Below are 25,540 nucleotides of genomic sequence, written 5' to 3' on the forward strand. Positions count from 1 at the left end.
TGTTGCTTTTGCTATTTTCTTGTCTGCCTTCTGTTTTACATTCCATAAAAATTTGGAATTCCAAGTATTGCAAATTCCATGATAGCTCTTTTTTTTTTTTTTTTTTTGAGACAGAGTCTCACTGTGTCCCCCAGGCTGGAGTGCAGTGGCGCCATCTCAGCTCACTGCAACCTCTGCCTCCCGGGTTCAAGCAATTCTCCTGCCTCAGCCTCCCAAGTAGCTGGGATTACAGGTGCCCACCACCACACCCAGCTAATTTTTGTATTTTTAGTAGAGACGGGGTTTCACCATGTTGGCCAGGCTGATCTCAACTCCTGACCTCAAGTGATCCACCTGCCTTGGCCTCCCAAAGTGCTGGGATTACAGGCATGAGCCACCGCGCCTGGCCTCATGATAGTTCATTAATTTCTCGAATAGGTGAACAAACAGATGTCACGGTGGGAGAACAACAGCCAGTGGACAAAAAACACCCTGGAAGTGCCAATTTACCAGAAGCCCAGCCGCCTATCCTTGTCACTGCTCATGAGGACGGACACCTCCGCTTGTGGACTCTGGAGGTAATGGAACCCAGCAAGTCTGGGAATAGGAAAGAATGGGAAAGATAAAAAGAATCATTAAATGAATCTTAACGTTCTTCCATATGGCATCCAATTCTAATGTTTTTTCAACTTTCTAGCCAAATTGCTGATTTTGCAGTCTGTTTATTGATAATGCTACCCAAACTTTACGAGAGAAAGGTTTTGTAACTCCAAAGATCAAATCATCAAAACTGCTAACTTAGCTATTTCAAACCTCTCCCTCTTTTTGGAAGCCCTTCTACTTCTCCATCAAACACATTACAGATAGATACCCACACTGGGATAGATACCTGCACACAGATAGATACCCGTATTGAGAGAAGAATGTTCAACCAGTCATGCAAGCCTCACAGTCAGGAATTTCTGGGAAGGTCTTCACCTTTGGCACACTGCTTCAGTCTCATCCCTTATGTCCCTAATAGAAGCAGGAAAGGTGAATCCGGCATGAAGATTTACTAGAAAAATCTATTGAGTCTGCTTGTAATTCTTTTACTTGGGGGGAAGAGGGCATTAGTTTTTGTTTTCTTTTGTTTTGTTTTTGAGACGGAGTCTCTCTCTGTTGCCCAGGCTGGAGTGCAGGGGCGTGATCTCGGCTCACCGCAACCTCCACCTCCTGGGTTCAAGCAATTCTTCTGCCTAAGCCTCCCGAGTAGCTGGGGCAATAGGCAGGTGCCACCACACCCGGCTAATTTTTGTATTTTTAGTAGAGACAGGGTTTCACCATGTTGGGCAGGCTGGTCTCAAACTCCTGACCTCGCGATCCGCCAGCCTCGGCCTCCCAAAGTGCTCGGATTACAGGTGTGAGCCACTGTACCCGGCCAAGGGCATTAGTTTTGATGGGTTCATGCATTCAAAATATTCAAATCTTTCTTTTAAATTGAGCTATGAATATATGCCACTAAATATCTTATTGGATATTTAAATAATATTAGAGGATATTACTTGTGTATTAGAGTAAAAGAATACAAGAACACTGAAATGTTGAGTGTACAATAAGTTCTTAGTTTACCAGACAGTTGAAAGAAGGTATTGCATCGTATTCAGTGTCCTTCAACATTTTACAAAGAAAAATATCACTTTCATTTACCAGAAGATTTAAAATGATTTAGGGTGAAATTAAGAGGACAGAAGATGATGAAAGGAATGATCCTGAGTAGCCTGAGGATGATGACAATGAAATCCTTAGAAAAGCAGAGGAGGTGACCTCGCTTGTGATAAGGCTCCTTCCTACAGAGAAACTCAGAAAACACAACTGTTTTATGTGGCAGATAATGGGATCCAACAACACAGAACTGCATGGCTTTCTGCCAGATAAAACTCTAAGTCTACCAGTAGATCCTAACTTATTCGTGAAAACAACCCTGGTTTGAAAATACAAAGTATTCTAACAATAACTTCCCTTGAGATGATCTTGGTATTAGAACAATGCCCCCTTTTATTTTTCTAATACAGAAATGAAAGAGTAAAGGAAATAGGAGAAGAGATTATGTCCAAGCAGTCTAAGGAAAGGAGTAGCATATTTGAACTCTTCACAAGCTTTGAAGTTGATGATGTTTATTCTCTAAGCAAGATAATACGTGTGAAAGTCTTTCCCAGTGCTGGCTTATACTGAGCACTGAAAAAACTGTTTGAATTTAAATCTCTTAACAATTCTTTGTCTTGCACCGATATTAAAAAATAAATATTTCTGAAAAGGCAAATATTTGTTTAAAACAACTGACATATACTTAAGTGTATCTCCCTTCTGAAAAGAATGTCTAAAAAGAAAATATGTCAATGCCTGCTTGAGTTAAATTTAAAAAGAAGAAATAAAAAGAAAATATGTAATTGGAAAGAAAGTCTGAGGAACTGCATAAAAAGGGTCATGGGGTATGCAAAAACAACCCCAACTGTACACACAGTCTATAATACTCAGAGTCTAGATCCTTCTAATTAACAGTTGTTCACACCTTTAGAATATTTATTTTTGAGGAAATAAGTCCCTATGGATAGTTTCAAATGATTTTCATTACGAACAGGGGGATCGTGGTTCAGTAGTAGAGAGAACTCTTGAGATGCATTATTTACATAGAAAAATCAATTTCAATATTAAGATTTTATAAGATTTACTAGCAAAGAAAAAGTTTTATTTACATTTTACTTTATTTAGGGAAGACTACTGAAAGATATGCTACCTTTCACAAAACATTCTGCCATTTCTCTGACATCGCTGTATACTGATTCATGTACGAGGATACTACTGGCTGGAAATGTGGGTGAGTCATTATTACTCTTATATATCCAGCCACAGGCATCTTAATAATTTACATGATACAAAAAATGAATTTAGGAAAAATACATGGTATATATTGAGACAAAAGAGAGACTAAGAGGTATGCTCAAGCCTGAGAAAGTGTTATGAATAGCCTGCTGAATAAATAGAATAAATGAGTGTCAGGAGAACCTGTTTCATTCCTAGCTCTCCATTTAGAGCAAGGCATTGCCTTCTTCTGTGTTTAAAATGGGTATGTGTCTACCCATCTGTGCAGCTTACATTTTTGGAAAAAAATATAAAGTTTTAATTTTTAACATTGAAAGCGTATGTTGCGTTAATCTTAATTATTAAAGGAAGTCGTGCCATAAATTAGAGAAAAAAAATGAATGATTTTTTCTCAGTAGGGGACTTTTTTATATTTATTATAATTAATATGGTCAGTCTTACTTCTTCCATCTAACAAAATTCTTTTTTACATTCTTCCTTTATGCTTGTCTTCTGTTGTTTGAATTAATCCTAAATTTTCTTTGCTTTCCTCTCTCCTATACTTTGAAAGATTATGTGTGTATGTGAATGCACATGCATGTGTAAAAACAGTTTTTTATTTTACCAGCGTTTATCTTTAAGTTTTTCAAAACAATCAGTTAGAATTAAACAGCATAATGTCAGTTAAAACAAAAAGCTTAGCCCCCTTTCACTTTCTCTTTTCTCCATATCTACCCCTTTGCTTATTGTTTTGCTAATGCAATTGTAAGATTTGCATCTAGGTTAGATCTGCTTAAATGCTTACATTTCAAATTTACTTATTTTTCATACTTAAGTTTTCATATTCTCTTTTATAAACATTTTTCTCATTTCAAAATTTGTTTTATTTATTTTTTTTTTTCCAGTTTGAGACAGAGTCTATCTCTGTTGCCCAGACTGGAGTGCAGTAGTGCAATCCTGGCTCACTGCAACCCCCATCTCCTAGATTCAAGCGATTCTCCTGCCTCAGCCTCCCGAGTAGCTGGGATTACAGGCGTGTACCACCACGCCCAGCTAATTTTTGTATTTTTAGTAGAGATGGGGTTTCGCCATGTTGGCCAGGCTGATCTTGAACTCCTGACCTCAAGTGATCCGCCTGCCTCAGCCTCCCAAAGTGCTGGGATTACAGACATGAGCCACCATGCCAGCCTCAAAACTTATTTCATAAAAAAGTTACAACAAACCATTTCGTACTGTCAATTGAGTCATCTGGACCTTGTTGAAAATAATTGTCTACATTTGTATATAGTATTATAAATAAATTTTAAGGTTTTTTAAAAAGGTATTTAAGGTATTTAATTTAAGGTATTTAAGGTTATCCCTGTTTTTCCTGGAGTTTTTTGGTGTTTGTTTTTGCTTACCACCAATCCTTTTACATTCTGATATTCTTACACTTCTGATTTTCACTTATCCATCTGTAAAATTTATATAGACACTAATTCTTTTACAGAAAACTTGTAGAGAAAGCTAAGATCAAATTTTGTTTCTTTCTAAAAACAGCCTGCTTATTCTTGCATTAACTTTGCCTACTATGTGGCAAGCCTTTTCTGACAAATACAGAGAATTAAAATTCGAAACTGTCTATAGAATTCCCAGCAGGGACCTCTATTAGGGTTAGTCCTCTCTTTGCCTATGCGTAGGATACTTTACTATTATATAGCCCATTCTCATCCTGAAATTTGTGGTTTCTGCTTGTGATCCAAAAAATAGAGTGGGTTCGGGATCCAATCTGTCCTCATCTACATTATAACTAAAGTAGACTGCTCCTAGATTCTGCTACTAGGCTTTCTTTTTCTCTGCCTCAGGAGATGTTAAAAGAACTTCTTTGAAGTCTGCTATCTATTCACTAGATTAAATCGGATATCCTTAGGCATCATTACATCATTAGTTGTTGCCTTTAAAAAAAAGACAGAGAGACAAGGTCTGACTGTGGCCCAGGCTGGAGTGCAGTGGTGTGCTCATAGTTCACTGTAACTGCCAACTCCTGGGTGCAAGTGATCCTTCCACCTCAGCCTCCTCAGCAGCTGAGACTACAGGTGTATTCTTTTTTTTTTTTTCCCTGTAGAGACAGGTCTTACTTCTTTTTCTATTTTCCTACAGCAGAAGCTTAGATTGTTGATTTTAGATCTTTCTTCCTTTCTAATATATGCACTGAATGCTATAAATTTCCATGTGAGCAATGCTCTCGCTGCATACCACAAACTTTGATAAATTGCAATTTCACTTTTTTCTTTTTTAATTAAGACAGAGTCTTGCTCTATTGCCCAGGTTGGAGTGCAGTGGCACATTCTCGGCTCACTGCAATCTTCGCCTCCCAAGTTCAAGCAATTTTCCAACCTCAGCCTCCCAAGTAGCTGGGATTACAGGCACCTGATACCATGACTGGCTGATTTTTGTATTTTTAGTAGAGACAGGGTTTCACCATGTTGGCCAGGCTGGTTTCGAACTCCTGACCTCAGGTGATCCACCTACCTCAGCCTCCCAACGTGCTGTGATTACAGGAGTGAGCCACCATGCCTGGTCTCACCTTTAATAAAAAATACTTTTAAATTTCCCTTGAGATTTATTCTTTGACCCAAAGAATTTAGAAATATTCTACCTAATCTCCAAGTACTTTGGGATTTTCCAGTTGTCTTTCTGTTACTGGTTTCTACTGGCCTGAAAACATACATTGTATGATGTCTCTTCTTTTAAAGTTGTTAAGGTGCGTTCTGTCGCCCAGAACATGGTCTATCTTGAGGAATGTCTACACGATTTTCAGAAGAATGTGTGTTCTGAATGTGTGTGTATGAAGTAATCCACAGATGTCAATTATATTCAGTTTATCGATGGTGCCATTGATTTTAACTATATTGTTAATGATTTTCTACCTGCTTGGCCTGCCCATTTTTGATAGAGGGGTGTTGAAGTCTCCAACTATAATAATGGATTCATCTATTTCAACTTTCTGTCCTATAAGTATTTTGATATCTATTATTAGGGGCATCTACATTAAGGATGGTCAAATCTTCTTGGAGAAATGACCCTTTTATCATTAAGTAATGCCCTCTGTTTATCCCTGGTAAGTTTTATCACTCTGAAGTCTGCTCTGTCTGAAATTAATACAGCTACACTTGCTTGCTTTTGATTGGTGTTAGTGTGGTATATCTTTTTCTATTCCTTTGCTTTTAATCTATATGTATCCATATTTAAAGGAGGTTTTTTATACACAACATATAGTTGGGTCATGTTTTTAAATTCACTCTGACACTCTCTTTGTCTTAATTGGTGTATTTAGATTGTTGGCATCTAAAGTAATTGATTATTGACACAATTGAATTAGTATCTACCATATTTGTTACTATTCTTAATTTGTTGCCCTGGCTCTTTATTCCTGTTTTTGTCTTCCAGTCTTTTTCTGCCTTTTGAGGTTTTAACTGAGCATTTTGTGTGAATCTATTTTCTCTCCTTTCTTAGCATATTTATTATACTTCCTTTTAAACTTTTTTTTAGTGGTTGCCCTAGAGTTTATAATGTATATTCACAATTAGCCTGTGCCTATTTTCAAATAACATTATGCCACTTTGTATCTTATAATACCAAATTATTCCTAATGTCTTTTATCTCCTGTATAATTACTATCATTCATTTCAAGTATTTATGAGTTATAATTATTAAATACATTGTTGCTGTCATTATTTTTAACAAACCATTATCTGGTAGATCAATTAAGATTAACAAAAATAAAAGTTTTTATTTTATCTTCACTTATTCCTTGTCTTATGTTCTTACTTTCTTTACGTAGATCTGAGTTTTTTTACCTATATCATTTTTCTTTTTTCTGAACTTCTTTTAACACTTCTTGAAAGGCAGGCCTATTAGTGACAAATTCTCTCAATTTTTGTTTGTCTGAGAAAGTCTTTATTTCTCCTTTACTTTTGAAGGTTAATTTTGCAAAGTGCAGAATTCTAGGTTGGTCAATTTTTTCTCTCAACATGTTAAATATTTCATTCCACTCTTCTTGCTGGCATTGCTTCTGATAAGAAGTTTGATGTCATTCTTATGTTTGTGCTTTTTTTTTTCTCCATGTGGCTTCTTTCAAGACTCTTTTTTATACCTTTGTTTTCCTGAAGTGTAAATAGTTTAAACGTTGAGGTGTAGTCGTTGTTGCTCTTTGATATGTAGTTTTTGAAACTATCATTTAAATTGCAGGCTGAATATCTCTGTAAGAGTTTGGATTCTGTTTGGTGGTATATTCATTTCCATTACCCTGATCTCTAAAAGAACTCTAAGTGGGTGAAGCAATCTCATTAAGACTTACCAAGACAGAAACAAAATAATTTCTACACATAAAAATGAATATGGGCCAGGTGCGGAGGCCCATGCCTGTAATCCCAGCACTTTAGGAGGCCAAGGCAGGTGGATCGTCTGAGGTCAGGAGTTCAAGACCAGTCTGTCCAACATGGTGAAACCCTTCTCTACTAAAAATACAAACAAACAAACAAAAATTAGCCGGGCATGGTGGCAGGCATCTGTAATCCCAGCTACTCAGGAGGCTGAGGCAGGAGAATTGCTTGAACTTAAGAGGCAGAGGTTGCAGTGGGCCAAGACCATGCCTTTGCACTCCATCCTGGGCTACAGAGTTAGGCTCTGTCTCAAAAAAAAATACATAAATAAAAATGAATATGAAATTTCTACTTTCATTTCTGTTTTCTCAGATTCTGTTTTATTCAGCATTATAAATGCCTAAATCAAAATAACTTTTGGATAGTATTGATTCAGATAACATGACAGCTAATCAAAGATTCCAATGTTTAAATTTTATACAGAAGGACATGTTATCCTTTGCAATATTAGCTCTTTCCTGGATCCACCTCATGATGAAAAGGTAAGAACTTCAGTTCTCCACTTTAATTTATGAGTCAGCACTTATTTATTGAGCATTTTTCTGTGCTAGACACCATAAAGGATAGAAGTAAAAGACTCTCTGTTGTCAAGGCACATACACTGTTGAAATTTGAGCTACACGACAAATAGCAATGGTCTGCTGGTGAAAAGGGATGAAGAAGTGAGTGCGGGAGAGGGAGGATGCCAGCCACTGGTCACTTCGCATCTTCTTCATGTTTTGACTGACTTATTTGTGTGACTTATTTGTGAGAATTTATATAGCAACCCAGAGTTAGAAAGAGTTCATAGATTATATAGTCCTCCACAGTCAGTTTCTATATCTTATTCTTTATAAGATATTCCATGACCTTCCTTGCAAATCTAGGGCAGAACCATTTAAGAATTTTTTTCTTATTTCTAGTCTAAATTCTCCCTAACATTAAAGCACATTTTATTCTATTTTTTAAAATATTATAGCAAGGAACAGCTATTTTAGCATAGCCTTATTTTTCTTTAACACATCAGATCAAAAGCTAAATATTAGCCTAAATAGATACATTTCATTTTTGGATCACAAGTATTAACAAGGGGTTTATGTTTATTAGGATTTGATTCCTTGCAGAGTGTCTTAGAATAGTTATTGTTTCAAATATTGTTTCATTTGATTAACAGAGTTTTCTTTTTGTTTCAGAGAATTTATTCTAACTCTTTTAAGGTCTCGGTATTCAACTTTAGTTTGACTATCTCCACCTGCAGAGGGTAAATCAGAGAATAGCTTGCCTAGGGTCACGTAGACAGTGATGAAGTCAGGGCCAGGACCGGGGTTCTTCTTGCTAGTCCAATATTCTTTCCATATATAATACTTATGCTATCAAACGAAAAACAATAAGGTTCAAACAACTTGGGAAACATGAAGTTTCATTTACCAGTAACTATAAATCGCTTATAATCAACGCATGCTGTAAGCTGAACAAAAACAAACTGTATGCTTGAACCATATATAGGTGAAAAGTTATGTAGTTGTTTTATCCTACTGTTGATGATTATTATTGTATTATTAATTTCAACAGATAAAATATCATTCAAAGCCTAAAGTTTTGCAAATGGAATTGCTATAAACTAGCAACCGAGATCTTTCAAAATTTAGAGAAAATCTTCAAAACAAAGTTATAGAATATTGAGTTACAATAATAGTAGAAATAATTTTAAAGCATTTTCACAAATTTAAAATTAGAGAATCTTTAGTAACTTATTTTAAGTTCTTTCGTATTCAACTTCATTTCAACCTTTTCTGTACTCAGACAATGGGATCATGCCATTTGTACATGGCTGCCTATTTATAAATATACAACAGAACCATAGAACCTAGCTATAAAATGCCTCATTATTACATAGATCAACATATACCAGTGCTTAAACCAGGTCCGGCTATAGATTACAGCTGCAGTGAACACCTAAAAGGTCAGTCTAGAAAAAAAGGTCAATCTTGTTCTCTCCCGATATTACTGATAAAAAAAGAAGCTCCATGGTATACAGATATTCTAAAAGATAAGACAGTCAAAACCTCTCCACAGAAAGAGAGACCACACATATAATTACATATATACACACATACAGAAAGGACAATCTTAGCTTCTAATTGCAGGTTTCAATCCGTCACGGGGTCATGAAATCATTAAATTAGTCATAACCAGTATTTTTATAAAAATAGAAGAGAATGGAATGCAATGCAGTAGAACAGAATAGATCATATTGATGTACATTTCACATAGGTGAAGTATCCTTTCAAGAAACTTGTTTCAGACACATGTGTAAGTATATGTATATATTCACTGGGTCATAAAGCAAAATGTGTATCTTACTATAAATACGGTCTGTGTTAGAGAATGCCATCCTAAGGCAGAGAAAGAAACCTTCGATGACCAGATATTCTTGAATAGCTTTGAGATAATAAGAAATAGGTCAGGCACAGTGGCTCACACCTGTAATCCTAGCACTTTGGGAGGCTGAGGCAGGCAGATCACAAGGTCAAGAAATTGAGACCATCCTGGCCAACATGGTGAAACCCCGTCTCTACTAAAAATAAAAAAAAAAAAATTAGCTGGGCATGGTGGCACACGCCTGTAGTCACAGCTACTCAGGAGGCTGAGGCAGGAGAATCACTTGAACCCAGGAGGCAGAGGTTGCAGTGAGCCGAGATCGCGCCACCGCACGGCAGCCTGGCAACAGAGCGAGACTCCGTCTCAAAAGAAAAGAAAAAAGAAATAGGAGAGTCCAGATTTTACTTTGGCTCTCTAAAAACCACCAGAGGGAATTCAGTCAGAAGGCCTGCAAATTTAGGAGGAACTGTGCCTACCCTTTGTTAAAGCCTAAATGAATAGAAGAGTCATAGGAGAACTCTAAACTGCCAGGACTGTCATCACATCACACTTCTAGGTAAATGACCCAGGACAAAGTAAGGTGTTAGTCCAGGCTTATCAGTGATAAAGAGGGAATATATTCACAGGGGGTGTGACTGCAGAGCAAACTCTCCAGTTAACAACTCTAGTTCACACAATTTGGAATGTCTCCCGAGGCCCATGAGAGGCCCTAAACTTGAGTATAACCACACCCTGAAGAAACATAAAAAATCAAGCCTCATGATTTTTTTCTTTTCTACTCCTGTGACAGATGATTCATGATGTTTTTGAAAGAGAATGAGCTGAGTTTTATTCTTTTCATTAATTACTTATAGCCTATATCTCCTAACCCACACTCCCCCAAAAAGAACAAAACAGCCAGTTCTATCTCTAGACAAAATCTGAACATAGGAAAAGTCTTTTTGCCAATCTCCCCTTTAGCTTTTACCTTCCAGCTCTGTTTCCTTCTATTCTTGATTATATTTACTTTCAGTCCCCCTCCAACCTTCTCCTAAAGCATGTCTTTCCTCTAGTCATCTGCTCATCATCAATTAAATGAATCGCTGATTCTCAGTTACATGATAAATTGCCAGAGACACAAGATACTTCCTCTCCCAGGGAGATGTATGAATTAATAAGTCTTTAAAAACAGGACTTCTGGTACCCCAACAAGCAAGAGAAGAGCTAATTGAGGCAAGGACTTAATCATCTAGCACAGATGTCTACATCATCCACTCATAAGCCTCGCTCAATGAAAAATGCTTTTGTTCAAGATCACATTTTGACTAGCATGTACTTACTCCAAGGAATATGCCTTGTTGTTGCTATCTAGAAATTCAAGCAGCTGCTTTCCTGGCGTGCGCATTCTTTGGAAATTATTCAAGTAATCTATGTAGAAGAAAAACAAGTGGTAATTACTGCCTCCATCGATGGCTCAGTAAGGTAGGCCAAGATGGCATCATATTGTGAATTCAGTACTGTGAGCATGAAAGGTAAAGGTTTTAAACTAAAGTTGAAGTCTATAGTTCAAATGCAATCTTGGTAAACTGATTTAAATAAATAAGTAAATAGATGACACAAAAGGACTTTGAAAAGATGGCCACTGATTTGGAGTTCTCTTTCATGACCAAGGAAATGTGATGTCATGTTCATCGATGTTAAAAGGTATCACAAATGCTTTTGATAAAAGTGAAGCTTTTTTTGTAGAATAATTTCAAAGAATTAAGCAAGATAGGTATCTCAGAGAGTTAGATCCAAGTCACAGAGGGGGACTCAGAATCAGAAGTCATAGAAAAGTCATAGAAAAGAGAGCAACTGATGCTGAGAAAACTGGGTAAGCTCATTATTTCATTGACACTGTGGTGGATTTTGCAAAGCCTATTGTTTTCAGTTACCTAGATAATGCTAAGTACCTATACACAAAATGCTAAAGACACACACACACATACAAAGAGAAAGAAAGGAAATATCATGGCATTTCTAGAAACAAATTTCTGCATATTGAAATGTCTTAAAATCATGGTAATGAATTATCCCCTTAAAAGAATGAAGTTAGGTAAGATTAAGAGAGGTAGAGAGGCTTTGAAGTACATTAGAGAATTTAAATGTAATCAAAATAAAAAGGAAGGAATATTTTATGTTGCATAAAAGCTGCTGGACTGAAATTCAAGAGAGCCTAGCTAACTGTGTGGGCTTGAGGCTAGAGAGTTAGACAGACCAAAGTCATACAGTGTCCAGGAGGCACTGATAAGAATGTGGATCTTTGCCCTGAAAGAAATAGCCTCTGCACAGAATTTTACGTGGGGGAGTAATATGACCTGATTTATATTTTTGGAAGGTAATGGGTGGGGAATAGATTGCAGGGCAACAAAAGTGGGAGCAAAGAGATCAGTTTAAAGTCCAGGGTGAATGTAATGGCTTGGATTAGAGGAGCGGTAACAGTCTGGAAATAAGTGGTTTAGATTTGATGATAGCTATCCAGGAGGTAAAATCAAGAAGACACGAACTTTAATTCAAAGGGGAGCTAAGTGATAAATGTCAAGAATGACACCTGGTTTATGCAACTAGGTGAATGTTAGAACCAATCATTAAGCTACAGGGCTCTAAAAGAGGAAAATGTTTAGAATGTGGAAGGATAAAGAGCTTTACAATGTTGAACTCAAGGTGAATCTTTAGGAGTAAGGTCCTATTTGGAGGCAAAAGGTTAGAGTTACTTCCTCTGTAAGAAAGGACATCTGGGCTGAGTGTGGTGGCTCACGCCTGTAATCCCAGCACTTTGGGAGGCCAACGCGGGTGGATCACGAGGTCAGGAGTTGGAGACCAGCCTGACCAACATGGTGAAACCCTGTCTCTACTAAAAATACAAAAATTAGCCAGGCGTGGTGGCACGTGCCTGTAAGCCCAGCTACTTGGGAGGCTGAGGCAGGAGAATCACTTGAACCTGAGAGGCGGAGATTGTAGTGAGCCGAGATCGCGTCACTGCACTCCAGTTCGGGTGACAGAGCGAGACTCCATCTCAAAAAAAAAAAAAAAAAAAAAAGAAAAGACATCTGCTGTTTTATTTGCAGGAAAGAGTAAGAACATTAAATGTCATTATTATAGATGTTTTTAACAACTCAGTCCCTTGGTCTCTGCTCCAGTTTATTTTCAGCTGCCTGTAAGCAGAAGTGTTCATCTGAGTTTGTAACACACACACAGACGTGCACATACGGCACAACCACATATGTACACGCCACTGTTGTTGTAAGGTATTCCTTGCCTGTCTTGGTCTGTTCAGGCAGCTGTAACAAAATACCTTAGACTGGGTGATTAATAAACAACAGAAATGTATTGCTCACTGTTCTGAAGTCTGGGATGGCCAAGATCAAGGCGCTGGCAGATTCAGAGTCTGCTGAGGGCTTGCTCTCTGCTTCATAAATGACGCCCTCTAGCTGTGTCCTTAAATGGCGGAAGAGGCAGACGAGCTCCCTTGGGCCTCTTTTTAAAAGACACTAATTCCATTCGTGAAGACTGAGTCCTTGTGACCTAAGCATGTCCCATTTCACATCAATATCACCACTTTGGGGATAAAGTTTCAACATATGAATTTGGCAGGGGAGCAAAAACATTCACGCCATAGCACTGCTCACTCCAGTTATCCTTGGCATGGAGAAATTAATTTTATGGTTTCTTACAGTGAAAATCTCCCTAGATACTCAGTTCAAAGCGCCTAGATGCCAGCCATGTCCCTTTGCTAATACTCGCTGCCACTCTCTAAAGACTTAGGCAGTTTCAACGTTCCAAATCTTGTTTGTCAAAAAGATTAGATTTTAAAATATGAAACAAACATAACTGCGGCTGAACTCTGGGATACAGGATGGGTGACCAGTCTTTGGACAAAAGTTCAGGGAGGCAAAGTGGGGCTCAAGGTAGCTAAGGTTCTATATCTGAGGCCCAGGAAATCAAGCTGAGAAGCAGGATCAGTTATTTGGGAGAGCTCCATGCATAGCAGGAAACACTGAAACAAGGAGACTACAATCTCTTCAGTCCTGCCTAAAGCAAAATAAATTTAGAATTGTTCTGAAGTTAGTCCCTCACCCTTCTAACTTTTACTATTAAAGGGCTGGTCTATTTCTCTTTGGTAAAGGCTCTGGCCAGGCCACGACATTTTTATAGGGCTGGAAAATTAATACATGGAAGGGATAGAAGATGCTCATGTTAATCAGGACACTGTCAAGTGGCAGAAGTCCCAAACAGATACCTCTGTTTCTGCCTCCTTCTCAGCATCTACCTCTCTGAGGTGGGAAGCTATTCAGACTTCGCAGAATCTACTCTTAGTTTCTTTAGCTTGCTTGCCTCCTCCTCCTTTTAGGTCACTGCTGCAGGGCTCATGATGATTAATTCCATCATTTGCCACTCTGAGGTTGAAATCAAGAAATAGAAGGAAGATCTTCCAAATACTATTTTATGTTCTCATATGGCCTAGGGCACACTCCAGCTAATAATACTCTGTATTACTTTCAACCACATGGGCTATTTAGAGGGACCTCTTGGAATGAAGTGATAGTGAAACAAGGCATGTGGATAACGAGTCACTTCTCTTGCTGTCCTATTTCAGAACTCAGTTGTAAACATTAGCAGGGTATTTACACAATAGTAGCAGTTGTGGATGGGGGTTGAGGAGAATTTGATAGTAGTAAAAGCATCATGAGATCTCTCCTCCCTGAAGTTCGGTTGATGCTGATTTGAAAAGTAGCCAGCTGAGACACAGCCCATTCTAAGACCTAATTCAACGAATACACTGTTAGTCAACAAGGGTTCTGATTAGCTTGAATGGGCAGTGTTGTTTTCCCAAAAGAAAATAGAAAGAAAGCAAATGTGGTGTACATACACCATGGAATGCTAAGCAGCCATAAAAGAGAACGAGATCATGTCTTTTGCAGGGACATGGATGGAGCTAGAGGCCATTACCCTTAGCAACCAAATGCAGTTTTATTATCCTGAAATAACACTGCCCATTTGTTTTCTAGCTTTGACAAATGGGTGTCATAAGTACAGATTCAAACTAATATTTCCCAAAAAGTTTGCAGACTACAGTCTAACTGATAAAAATGTTGGCTGGAGGCTGGACACAGTGGCTCACACCTATTAATCCCAGCATTTTGGGAGGCCGAGGCAGGTGGATCACAAGGTCAGGAGATCGAGACCATCCTGGCTAACACAGTGAAACCCCATCTCTACTAAAAATACAAAAAAAAAAAAAAAAAAAAAAAAGATTAGCCGGGCGTGGTGGTGGGCACCTGTAGTCCCAGCTACTCCGGAGACTGAGGCAGGAGAATGGCGTGAGCCCGGGAGGTGGAGCTTGCAGTGAGCCGAGATTGCGCCACTGCACTCCAGCCTGGGCGACAGAGCGAGACTCCTTCTCAAAAAAAAAAGTTGGCCGGACATGGTGGCTCATGCCTATAATCCCAGCACTTTGGGAGGCCAAGGTGGGCAGATCATGTAAGGTCAGGAGTTCGAGACCAGCTTGGCCAATGTGGTGAAACGCCATCTCTACTAAAAATACAAGAATTAGCCAAGTATGGTGGTGGGCTTCTGTAATCTCAGCTACTCGGGAAGCTGAGGCAGGAGAATCACTTGAACCCAGGAGGCAGAGGTTGCAGTGAGCCGAGATCGTGCCATTGCACTCCGGCCTGGGTGACAAGAGCAAAACTCCATCTCAAAAAAAAAAAAAAGTTTACATTTTGATTAGCTCCACAGTATTTAATAGACAGGGTGTTGAACTCAAGTAAGAAATCCTTGATGGACCAGAACAAATTTACATAAATGATCTAATGAACAGAATAACTTTGACCGAATTTTCCAGTTACTTTTTCCTCCCTTCCTTTTCCTTCCCTCAGGCTCTGGCATGCCCTCAACGGACATTATTGTGGCTATTTTGGACAGCGAAGGCTCTTTGAATTATCACAGACAAGTGATTTCATTTTGCCTTGTGATGTTACTGAATATCCCATTGAAATAAAAGAAGAAAGCAAGTTCACAGAGAAGCAAAAATATGAATATCCTCTGATATTTGACCGGGAAAAGTAAGACCATTAGCTCTTCTTTAGATAAGCGTACAAGAATCAAACTGTTGAGATGCTGTGGCACTGTCCTTGAGGTGGAGGATTCAAGGCAAGAGGCCCAGAACTTTTCAATAATTTTGTAATCCAGTGGAAGGGAGATGTATTGTTTCTAAACAAAGCTATAATTCATAGTACTTCTGGGAACATCTGATTCTTAAGATAGTAACAGAAGGGCAAATAGGATTTAACCAAAGAAGACCAAAGGTGCAATAACTCAGTGGGGGTAATCTGACCATGCTTAAAGGCATAGGGGAGGAAGGATAGAGCACAGAATGTGAGAGAGAAGCTATTTTCCGCTTTTGCAATCTTCAATCCTGGTTTTAGATGTGGTTAGGCCTTTGTCACAACGGAAGAGTTCAGGACTCTAAGGTTTCAGTATCAGCGGAGCTTAGCCCTAGATGGTGAATGTCAAAATATCTAGCCCTCAGTGGACCAGACCTGCCTGGACTGGTTATACCTCACAGACCAGCACTAAGGGAGCCAAGGAAGATGAGTCCAAATGGAAAGAATCAGAGAGGGATGTCAAAGCTAAAGTCCTTTAGGGAAATCCCAAGTGCACTCAAGGCTGGAAAGACCCAAGGTCATTACCTAATTCAAAAGATGGTAGAAGGGTTCTAAATAGGAATTGAAGCTAAAAATCAGAAGCCACACAGGATTTAGATCAAAGCAGGAACAACTTGAAAACAATCAATAAGGGTTCCAGGTGATCCCTTCAGAGTGTTCAAGGACTACTTTGGCTGGCCAGTAAGGAGCACTGGAGAAGAGGCTGGCTAAGATGGAAGAGGTGGTGTAGTAAGCCAAGCTTCAAGATGCAGCAAAGTTTACCAAGCAAAGTTGCTCAGTTTTACTTTGGGCAATTGCTTAGCCTTTAATGTTCATATATCCTAGTACTTAAGACAGGATTCCAATTTGTCCATATGTGTCTTCTTCCCTACACTGTGAGTTCCTTGAAGACTAGGACCTTGTTTTATACATCTTTGTATAAAACAGTTCATAGCTCAGTGCTCACCACACAGCAGGCACTCAAAAGACATTTGTGGAACTAATAAAGAATGACTAATGGAGAATATCACAAGCAGAGGGAGCAGATGTGAATGGTAGATCCTGAAGCATGAAAGGGCATGGTATATATGGGACAGCTTTAGCGTAGGACATGTGCTCATGTTATGTTGTTGTTGCTAAATAATATTGGCTTATCTGTAGCAAAATGGGCCTTGTTCTGTAGAATGACTTCATCTCAGGACATAGTATTTCTTGTCTTTTGAAAATGTTAAACAGAAATATCATTCAACCCAGCAATCTCTTTACTTGGTATAAACCCAAAGGAATACAAATCATTCCACCATAAAGATACATGCATGTGTATGTTCATTGCAGCACTATTTACAATAGCAAAGACATGGAATCAACCTAGGTGTGCATCAGTGGTAGACTGGATAAAGAAAGTGTGGTACACATACACCATGAAATACCATGCACCCACAAAAAAAGAATGAGATCATGTCCTTTGCAGGAACATGAATGGAGCTGGAGGCTATTTTCCTTAGCAAACTAATGCAGGAACAGAAAACCTAATACTGCATGTTCTCACTCATAAGTGGGAGCTAAATGATGAGAACACGTGGACACATAGAGGGGAATAACACACACTGGGGCCTACTTGAGGGTAGAGGGTGGGAGGAGGGAGAGGATCAGGAAAAATAACCAATGGGTACTAGACTTAATACCTGGGTGATGAAATATCTGTGTAACAAACCCCCATGACACGAGTTTACCAAAATAACAAACCTGCACATGTACCACTGAACTTAAATAAAAGTTAAGAAAAAATAGTTATGACTTTCTAAATATATACATAATTAAGTTTTGACTATAGGGGAAGCTTCCTTGAACTACACAAAAGTCAAGCACTGGTCTTGTAAAAGAGGTTTCCTAGTCCCTAATATACAGTTTCCCCTCCCACTCCCCAAGTGCTATTAGTGAATTTAAATACATGAAATGGCCGGGCACAGTGGCTCAGGCCTGTAATCCCAGCACTTTAGGAGGATGACATGGGCAAATCACTTGAGGTCAGGAGTTCGAGACCAGCCTGGCTAACAGGGCAAAACCCCATCTTTAGTAAAAATATAAAAAGTAGTTGGGCGTGGTGACGTGCACCTGTAATCCCAGCTATTTGAGAGGCTGAGGCACAAGGATCACTTGAACCTGGGAGGTGGAGGTTGCAGTGAGCCAAGACTGCACTACTACACTCCATACTGGGTGACAGAGCGAGACTCTGTCTCAAAAAATATAAAAATAAATAAATAAATAAATGGAATGTTCTGGCTGAGTGGGAGTTGCTGTGGTTTCTTTAGAGGAATATTTGGGAAACCAAGTGGAATAAGAGTTGGGTTCAGAGATATTGTCACTGGGACTGATGCCATAGGAACCAAGAAATGTGGGCACCAGAGAAGGACATAATGGATCTTTGTTTAGTTGGCAGAGAATAAAAAGTATGGGTATGTACTTATTCTTGTCTCTATATGCAGATGGAGAAAAATGAGCTCAATGTCTTTGCTTTTCAAACGCACACCTCCCAAGGCCTTTGAAGTGGAACAGGACTTCAAGTTTTTCAAGTCTCTTTCTTCTCCTAAGGTAGCTTAAAAAAAAAAAAAAGAAAAAGAAAAAACAGCAACAACAACAAAAACCTTGCTTTTGTTTTTCTGAATTCAAATATGTCTAGTAATATAACATATTAATTTTTTATTGATGGTATCACAAATTACCACAAACTGAGTGGCTTAAGCAATATAAATTAATTATCTTACAATTTTGGAGGCCAAAAGTTCTACATGGGGGCTACACTGAGGTGTCGTCACCTGAGCTGAGTTTCTTTCTGGGGGCTGTAAGAGAGAAGCCCGTATTCCTTAGCTTGTGGCTCCCTTCCTTCATCTTCAAAGCCAGAAATGGACCCGACATGGTGGCTCACCCCTGTAATCTCAGAACTTTGGGAGTCCAAGGTGCGTGGATCCCCTGAGGTCAGGAGTTCGAGACCAGCCTGGTCAACATGGCGAAAAGTAAAAGTAAAAAATCTCTACTAAAAGTAAAAAAATCAGCCAGGCATGGTGACAAGCACCTGTAGTCCCAGCTACTCGGGAGGCTGAGGCATGAGAATCGCTTGAACCCAGGAGGCGGAGGTTGCAGTGAGCTGAGATCACACCACTGCACTCCAGCCTGGGTGACAGAGTGAGACTCTGTCTCAAAAAAAAAAGAAAAAAGAAAAAAAGCCAGAAATGTGTCCTCTCTCTGACTATAACCCTCTGACCCAGCAGGAAAAATTCTCTGCTTTTAAATATTTATGTGGGCTGGGCGCAGTGGCCTGTAAACCCATCATGTTGGGAGGTCAAGGTGGAAAGATCCCTTGAGTCCAGGAGTTCAAGACCAGTCTAGGCAACATAGTGAGACTAGGTCTCTATTAAAAATTTGTTTTAAAAGTAGTTGGGCATGGTGAAAGTGCACCTGTGGTCCCAGTTAGTTGGGAGGCTGAGGTGGGAGGATCACTTGAGCTCAGGAATTTGAGGTTACAGTGAGCTATGATCCCACCACTTCACTCTAGCTTGGGCGAAAGAGTGAGACCCTGTCTGGAAAAAAAAAAGAGAAAAAAAGAAAAAACAACAAAAGATTAAAGTGATTAGACTTGGCTTACCTAGAGAATACAGCATAATCTCCTTGTCTCAAGGTTCTTAACATTAATCGTATCTGCAAAATCTCTTTTGCCAAGTAAAGCAATATATTCACAAGTTAGGAAGTAGGAGAAAAGGATGTAGACATCTTTGGTAGCTGTTCTTCTACCTTTCACAGACAGACACGTTTTCCTTCAGTGCAGAATTAAGAGATAAAAGTGTACTATTCATTCTATTTCTAATTTTAACACTTCTAGAGAACAGATACAAAATGATTCTTTAGGCTAAGGTCTAGCATTAATAAAATTGATTTCCTCAAGGTTTTCCACAAAATAAACCAAATGAACCTTTCTAAATGTATCTCCCATTACTAACCTACAGTTACCCCACTCTCTACAAATCAAACTAATTACTGTTTCCTGAGCATTCCTCTCTGTCTTCTGCCCTACACTTTAGTTCCCCTGGGATGTCCTTGCCATATCTATAACCTCTTCCATCTGTCCAAGTCCACCCTATCTTTGTAACACATAGAAAGGTTAGTATACAGGGGCCGGGCACAGTGGCCCGTGCCTGTAATCCCAGCATTTTGGGAGGCCGAGGTGGGCGGATCATGAGGTCAGGAGATCGAGACCATCCTGAGCAACACGGTGAAACCCCATCTCTACTAAAAATACAAAAAATCAGTGGGACGTGGTGGTGTGCACCTACCCCAGCTACTCAGGAGGCTGAGGCAGGAGAATCGCTTGAACCCAGGAGGCGGAGGTTGCAGTGAGCTGAGATGGCACCACTGCACTCCAGCCTGGGTGACAAGAGTGATACTCTGTCTCAAAAAATAATAATAAAATAAAAATAATAATAATAATTAAAAAAATAACAGAAAAAGGTTACTGTACAGGATATGGAAAGAACTCCTAAAATCAGTGAGGAAAAAAGAGACAATTCAACAAAATGGTTTAAAATAAGGGGCTGAGCAAGATGGCAGAGGAGGACTCCATAGGAGCCCTTCCTCCACAGAAGCCAGATTGACAAATACCAAAAAGTCTGAAAAGATCAAGGGTTGGTGTTTTGTGGCACAGTCAGAACACTAATATGCTGATGGTAGTGGTGTAAATTGGTAGAACCACTGTGGAAAGCAATGTGGCATTATCTAGTAAAGATGAAAACAGGCCTATCCTATTAAATGTATACCTTGGAGAAACTTGAACTTCTCCTTAGGAGACAGGTACCAGGATGCTCAGAGAAGTGCAGTTTGCAATAGCAAACCCCTGAAAGCAGCCTAAGTGCTCAACAACAGGATAATGGGCAAATAAATTATGGCATATTCATCAATTGGAATACTATAGGCCTGTGAAAATAAATGAATGAGAGTAACGCTCATCTACAGGAATGAAGGTTTGAAGCAACCATTGAATGAGAACAATTTTGCATAAGTATATCCATAACAATTTCATTTATGTAACAGTCAAAAACAGGTAAAACGAAACAAAATGTTGTTTGGGCAAGAAACATGTATAAGTTAAAATTATATAAACAAAAGCAAGATAATTAAAAACACAAAATTCTGGATTGTCATTTATGTCTGAGGGTAGATGAGCAGGAGTGGGGTGAGGGAGAGCTTCACATACGGAGAAGCTCAAAGTTGGGGGTGTTGTTCCAATTTGTAAAACAGACAGCAGATGTACAAGCGTCCACTGAATGTTCAGTATGTCATTATTTTTTAACAGTATCTACCTCATATTTAATAAATATTTAATATTCAATTCTTTTCAAATGAAACAATTTTCTAAAGCTTTACCTTTCTGTCCAAATGGAGCTGCGGTACCTTCTTTTCCCTCAAGACAGGGTGATAAGGAGGGAAGCCACAGGATGTGGAGTCTAACAGACTTAGATTTAATTTTAGATAAGTTCCTTCTTTCTTTCCTCATCTGAAAATCCTTCAAAGGGTTTCTGTGAGAATTAAATGAGAAAATACATACTAGGTACATTTTAGTTTCTCAATAAACATTAGTTCCACTTTCACCAAAGGCCCCATATATCCCTGCTTCATGTCTCATAACATGTCCTATTATCGTGTTCTACATTAAGATAGAATTATTCACATCCTGGCTAACCCGGTGAAACCCCGTCTCTACTAAAAACACAAAAAACTAGCCGGGCGCGGTGGCGGCGCCTGTAGTCCCAGCTACTCGGGAGGCTGAGGCAGGAGAATGGCGTGAACCCGGGAGGCGGAGCTTGCAGTGAGCCGAGATCCCGCCACTGCGCTCCAGCCTGGGCGACAGAGTGAGACTCCGTCTCAAAAAAAAAAAAAAAACAAGAATTATTCAGCTGGGTGCGGTGGCTCATGCCTGTAATCTCAACACTTTGGGAGGCTGAGACGGGTGGATCACCTGAGGTCAGGAGTTTGAGACCAGCCTGGCCAACATGGTGAAACCTGTCTCTACTACAAACACAAAAATTAGCTGGGCATGGTGGTGGCCGCCTGTAATCCTAGCTACTTGGGAGGCTGAGGCAGGAGAATCCCTTGAACTCAGGAGGCAGAGGTTGCAGTGAGCCGAAGTTGCACCATTGCACTCTACCCCGACAAGAGCAAAACTCTTTCTCAAGAAAAAAAAAAAGGAATTATTTGTATAATTACCTCTACTTCCCATCCCTACCACTAAATCATAAGCTCTTTATGAGCACAGATACATGCATAGCCTGTAACAGATACTCGATTTTGTTGAATAGGCCTAAAATAGTACAACCTAGAAATAAAGATTGGAATTCACTTTTAACATTCTCTTTCAATTTAGAGATAAGAAATCATTTTTTAAGTAACTTAACTGAAACATTAAGTAAATTTGGAGAAATCCTTATAATGGATTTTAGAGCCCTTGAAATGAAATAATTGAATGCCCCACATATTATAAGCTTTACTCTTTTTTTTTTTTTTTTTTTTGAGACAGAGTCTCATTCTGTCACCCAGGCCGGAGTGCAGTGGTGTGATCTCAGCTCATTGCAACCTCTGCCTCCCATGTTCAAGCGATTCTGCTGCCTCAGCCTCCCAAGTAGCTGAGACTACAGGCGCACGCCACCACGCCCAGCTAATTTTTGTATTTTTAGTAGAGACAGGGTTTCACCATGTTGGTCAGGATGGTCTCGATCTTTTGACCTCATGATCTGCCCACCTTGGCCTCTGAAAGTGCTGGGATTACAGGCATGAGCCACTGCACCCGGCTGCTTTATTCTCTTTTTACCTCAGTTGGTTGGTAAAACAACAAAAGTTGAATGCTAAAGTTAAATTAAAATGCCTTTCCCTTAGGACTCTGATTTTCACCAGCAGTCTTATTATGCCCATTCCTTTTCATTCTCAATTATGTAATATTTATCTATTCACTTCTTCTGTTAATTTCTTTTTTGATGTATTGTGACCGTGAATGATGATACAGTGGTACTAAACCTTAAATTGAGTAGCACCTTACTTTACATATGATTTCATTTGATTCTCATAATGAGGTAACAGGGAACGCCCTTGTCTAAGATCATACATCTAATAAGTGACAGAGTCAGGATTTGAACCCAGGTATTTTACCAGTGATAGGATGTGCCCCTTTCATTAAACATTCATCCCTTTGTTTTGCAGATTCGAAGATATCCCTTGGAAGGTTTTGTGACTGAAAACAGAGAGGCAGGGATTGTTTTCGGCTCTCTGCCTATATACAGGGTGAGTTGGAGTTTCCAGGAGTAGAGGGGTCACAGAACAGTAGGGAATCTGCCATCTCATTCCTGGGCTACCAAGCAAGGTTGGAGAAAATCATACAGTCAAGTGGACCGTTGCTTCCAAAAACGTATTATGTGCAGTCCCAGAAAAGTCTTGGGCTGTGTGTGTCAATGACCGGGTCCCTTATCTCTGCCATACCACATGGTGATTATTTTGAACGTTACTCTGGTGGCTCATCAACTACAGGGTAAAATCCAAATGCCTTTGCTTGGCTCATACAACCTCCAGGATCCACCCTCTTGTTTCACCACCTTCTCCTTATACTCTGCCTATATTCCAACCATATGAAATTACTTTCCATGCCTTAACCATCACTGGTCTCTCCGACACCTCTGAAACTGTGCCTGTGCTGCCCCCCTGCCCAGGATTCATTCATTTCTTGTTTCCCTCCAAATCCCTACTCATCCTTTAAGTCTCCACCCCAGGTAACCTTGGTTAGACAACTAATTAATTAACCCAAGAAATAATAAGCCAGAGAGCAAATATTTCAAATTAACTTACATCTTAAATGTTATCTTTCCTAAGAACATGTTGTAATAGGTATCACACGTAAGCTAACAGATGATGCTAAAGGCTGAACTATCAAGATTTAATAGTGAATTTCTAAAGGGTAGACTGGATGCAGTGTCTCACACCTGTAACCCCGGAACATTGGGAGGCAGAGGCAAGGAGACTGCTTGAGCCCAGAAATTCGAGACCAGCCTGGGCAACATAATGGGACCCTGTCTCTATTTTAAAAATAAAAAATAAAATAAAGGTTTAATATTGAGCAACTGGGAAGAAGGGGGCTGTGTATTTTGAAGCAGCTGGGCCTTCTCATTCCTCATCCCAATTCCTGAATTCATATTACAGAAGTCTTCACTTTGAGTGTGTCTCACTGACTAATTTATGGCTTCCAGATATCAAGCCCCACTAGTCTGAGATTTCTTCCACTGATTGGTGTAGAAGCCCAAAAGGACTCTTCAGATGGCATTACAGGAAAGAAGAAGGGAGGTCATGTTCAACATGAAAAAGTAAGTTAGTACTAATTCCACAGTTAACTCCAATTTCAGTGTATCCTATTTCTGTTTGTTTTTTAAAAAAATATATATATATATGTCTCTGCTTTCAGAAACATTCTGAACCTAAAATCATTTCAGTTCATACTTTTTTTTTTTTTTTTTTTTTTTGAGGCGGAGTTTCACTCTTGTTGCCCAGGCTGGAGTGCAATGGCACGAACTCAGCTCACCGCAACCTCCGCCTCCCAGGTTCAAGCAATTCTTCTGCCTCAGCCTCCCGAGTAGCTGGGACTACAGGCATGCGCCACTGTGTCCGGCTAATTTTGTAATTTTTTTAGTAGAGACAGAGTTTTTCCATGTTGGTCAGGCTGGTCTCGAACTCCTGACCTCAGGTGATCCACCCACCTCAGCCTCTCAAAGTGCTGGGATTACAGGCATGAGGCACCGATCCCAGCCTCAGTTCATACTTTTTATGAATATTCCAGATGTGTGTGTTTTAGCTCAGTGAGATGAAAATCATGAATTTGCTGGACACAGAGAGAGAGAAAAATCAAATAAGATCAATAAGCCTCAGCTAATGAAGCTTATCTAGAGCTTTACGACTGAAATTCACCGAGCTGTTCTAGAAACCAGGAGATTTGACACGACATAGAGGAGGGCTGTGTAAGCATCCCTGCATCTTAATTTGGTTGCACCTACAGAGTAAAGCCATGACATCGATCAGTTTCTCTCGGAGCTGCAAGAATTTCTCTGAAGTATTAATAAAAATAACGAACATGCAGTGCTTTATAGTTTGCAGTGATTTCATAAGTGATTCATTTGATTTTCACAGTAAGTACAAAGAAAATATTATACTCTCTTAGAGCTGGGAAAAAAAATGGAGTCTAAAGTAAGGTCAAGTGCCTTACCAAAGATCACATACAAATGAAGTGATAAGCTGAGATCCACTCTTGACTCCAAATTCCATGCTCATTCAATTAAACCATGATAGCCTACACTGCTATCACTATATAACCTATCACTCTTCTACTAGTTCTAGAAGCTTTCAGGGGCCTAACTTAACCCGTGGCCATTTATCCAGTCTTTAAAATAGATCAAACATTAGGGGGAAGATACAGCATACTGTAATTTTTTAATAAGTCTCCTTTCTATGAAGTCAGATTAAAATTAAAAAGGAGTTGGCCTTTATTGATTGTGCCTAATTCAGTAATAGATAAATACTGATAACAACAACAACGATATTCAAAGCTGCTTTGTTTAATATTGAAAACTTTGCCATAATATTGTTAGCTTGTGCACTTAAGGAGAATATGAATAATTTCTGTTAATCATCAACTCTGACAATTATTTGAGTAAGAATTTTTGGTATTAGAAGAGTGTTCTGTTAAAAAAAATC

General features: G+C 39.2%; 1 protein-coding gene across 1 annotated transcript in view; it reads left to right on the plus strand.

The window, feature by feature from the left end:
- Positions 1–25,540, plus strand: part of WDR64 (WD repeat domain 64) — a 156,701-nt gene that overhangs the window by 126,457 nt on the left and 4,704 nt on the right. Inside the window, exons 19-26 of the mRNA XM_025360038.1 lie at positions 418–557; positions 2,728–2,833; positions 7,665–7,723; positions 10,954–11,063; positions 15,500–15,685; positions 18,253–18,358; positions 23,009–23,089; positions 24,046–24,159. Coding sequence (XP_025215823.1) covers positions 418–557; positions 2,728–2,833; positions 7,665–7,723; positions 10,954–11,063; positions 15,500–15,685; positions 18,253–18,358; positions 23,009–23,089; positions 24,046–24,159 — 902 coding nt within the window. The remainder of the gene's footprint in view (positions 1–417; positions 558–2,727; positions 2,834–7,664; positions 7,724–10,953; positions 11,064–15,499; positions 15,686–18,252; positions 18,359–23,008; positions 23,090–24,045; positions 24,160–25,540) is intronic.

The sequence above is a fragment of the Theropithecus gelada genome, chromosome 1 (genome assembly GCF_003255815.1).
Source record: "Theropithecus gelada isolate Dixy chromosome 1, Tgel_1.0, whole genome shotgun sequence".
NCBI classification, from domain to species: Eukaryota; Metazoa; Chordata; class Mammalia; order Primates; family Cercopithecidae; genus Theropithecus; species Theropithecus gelada.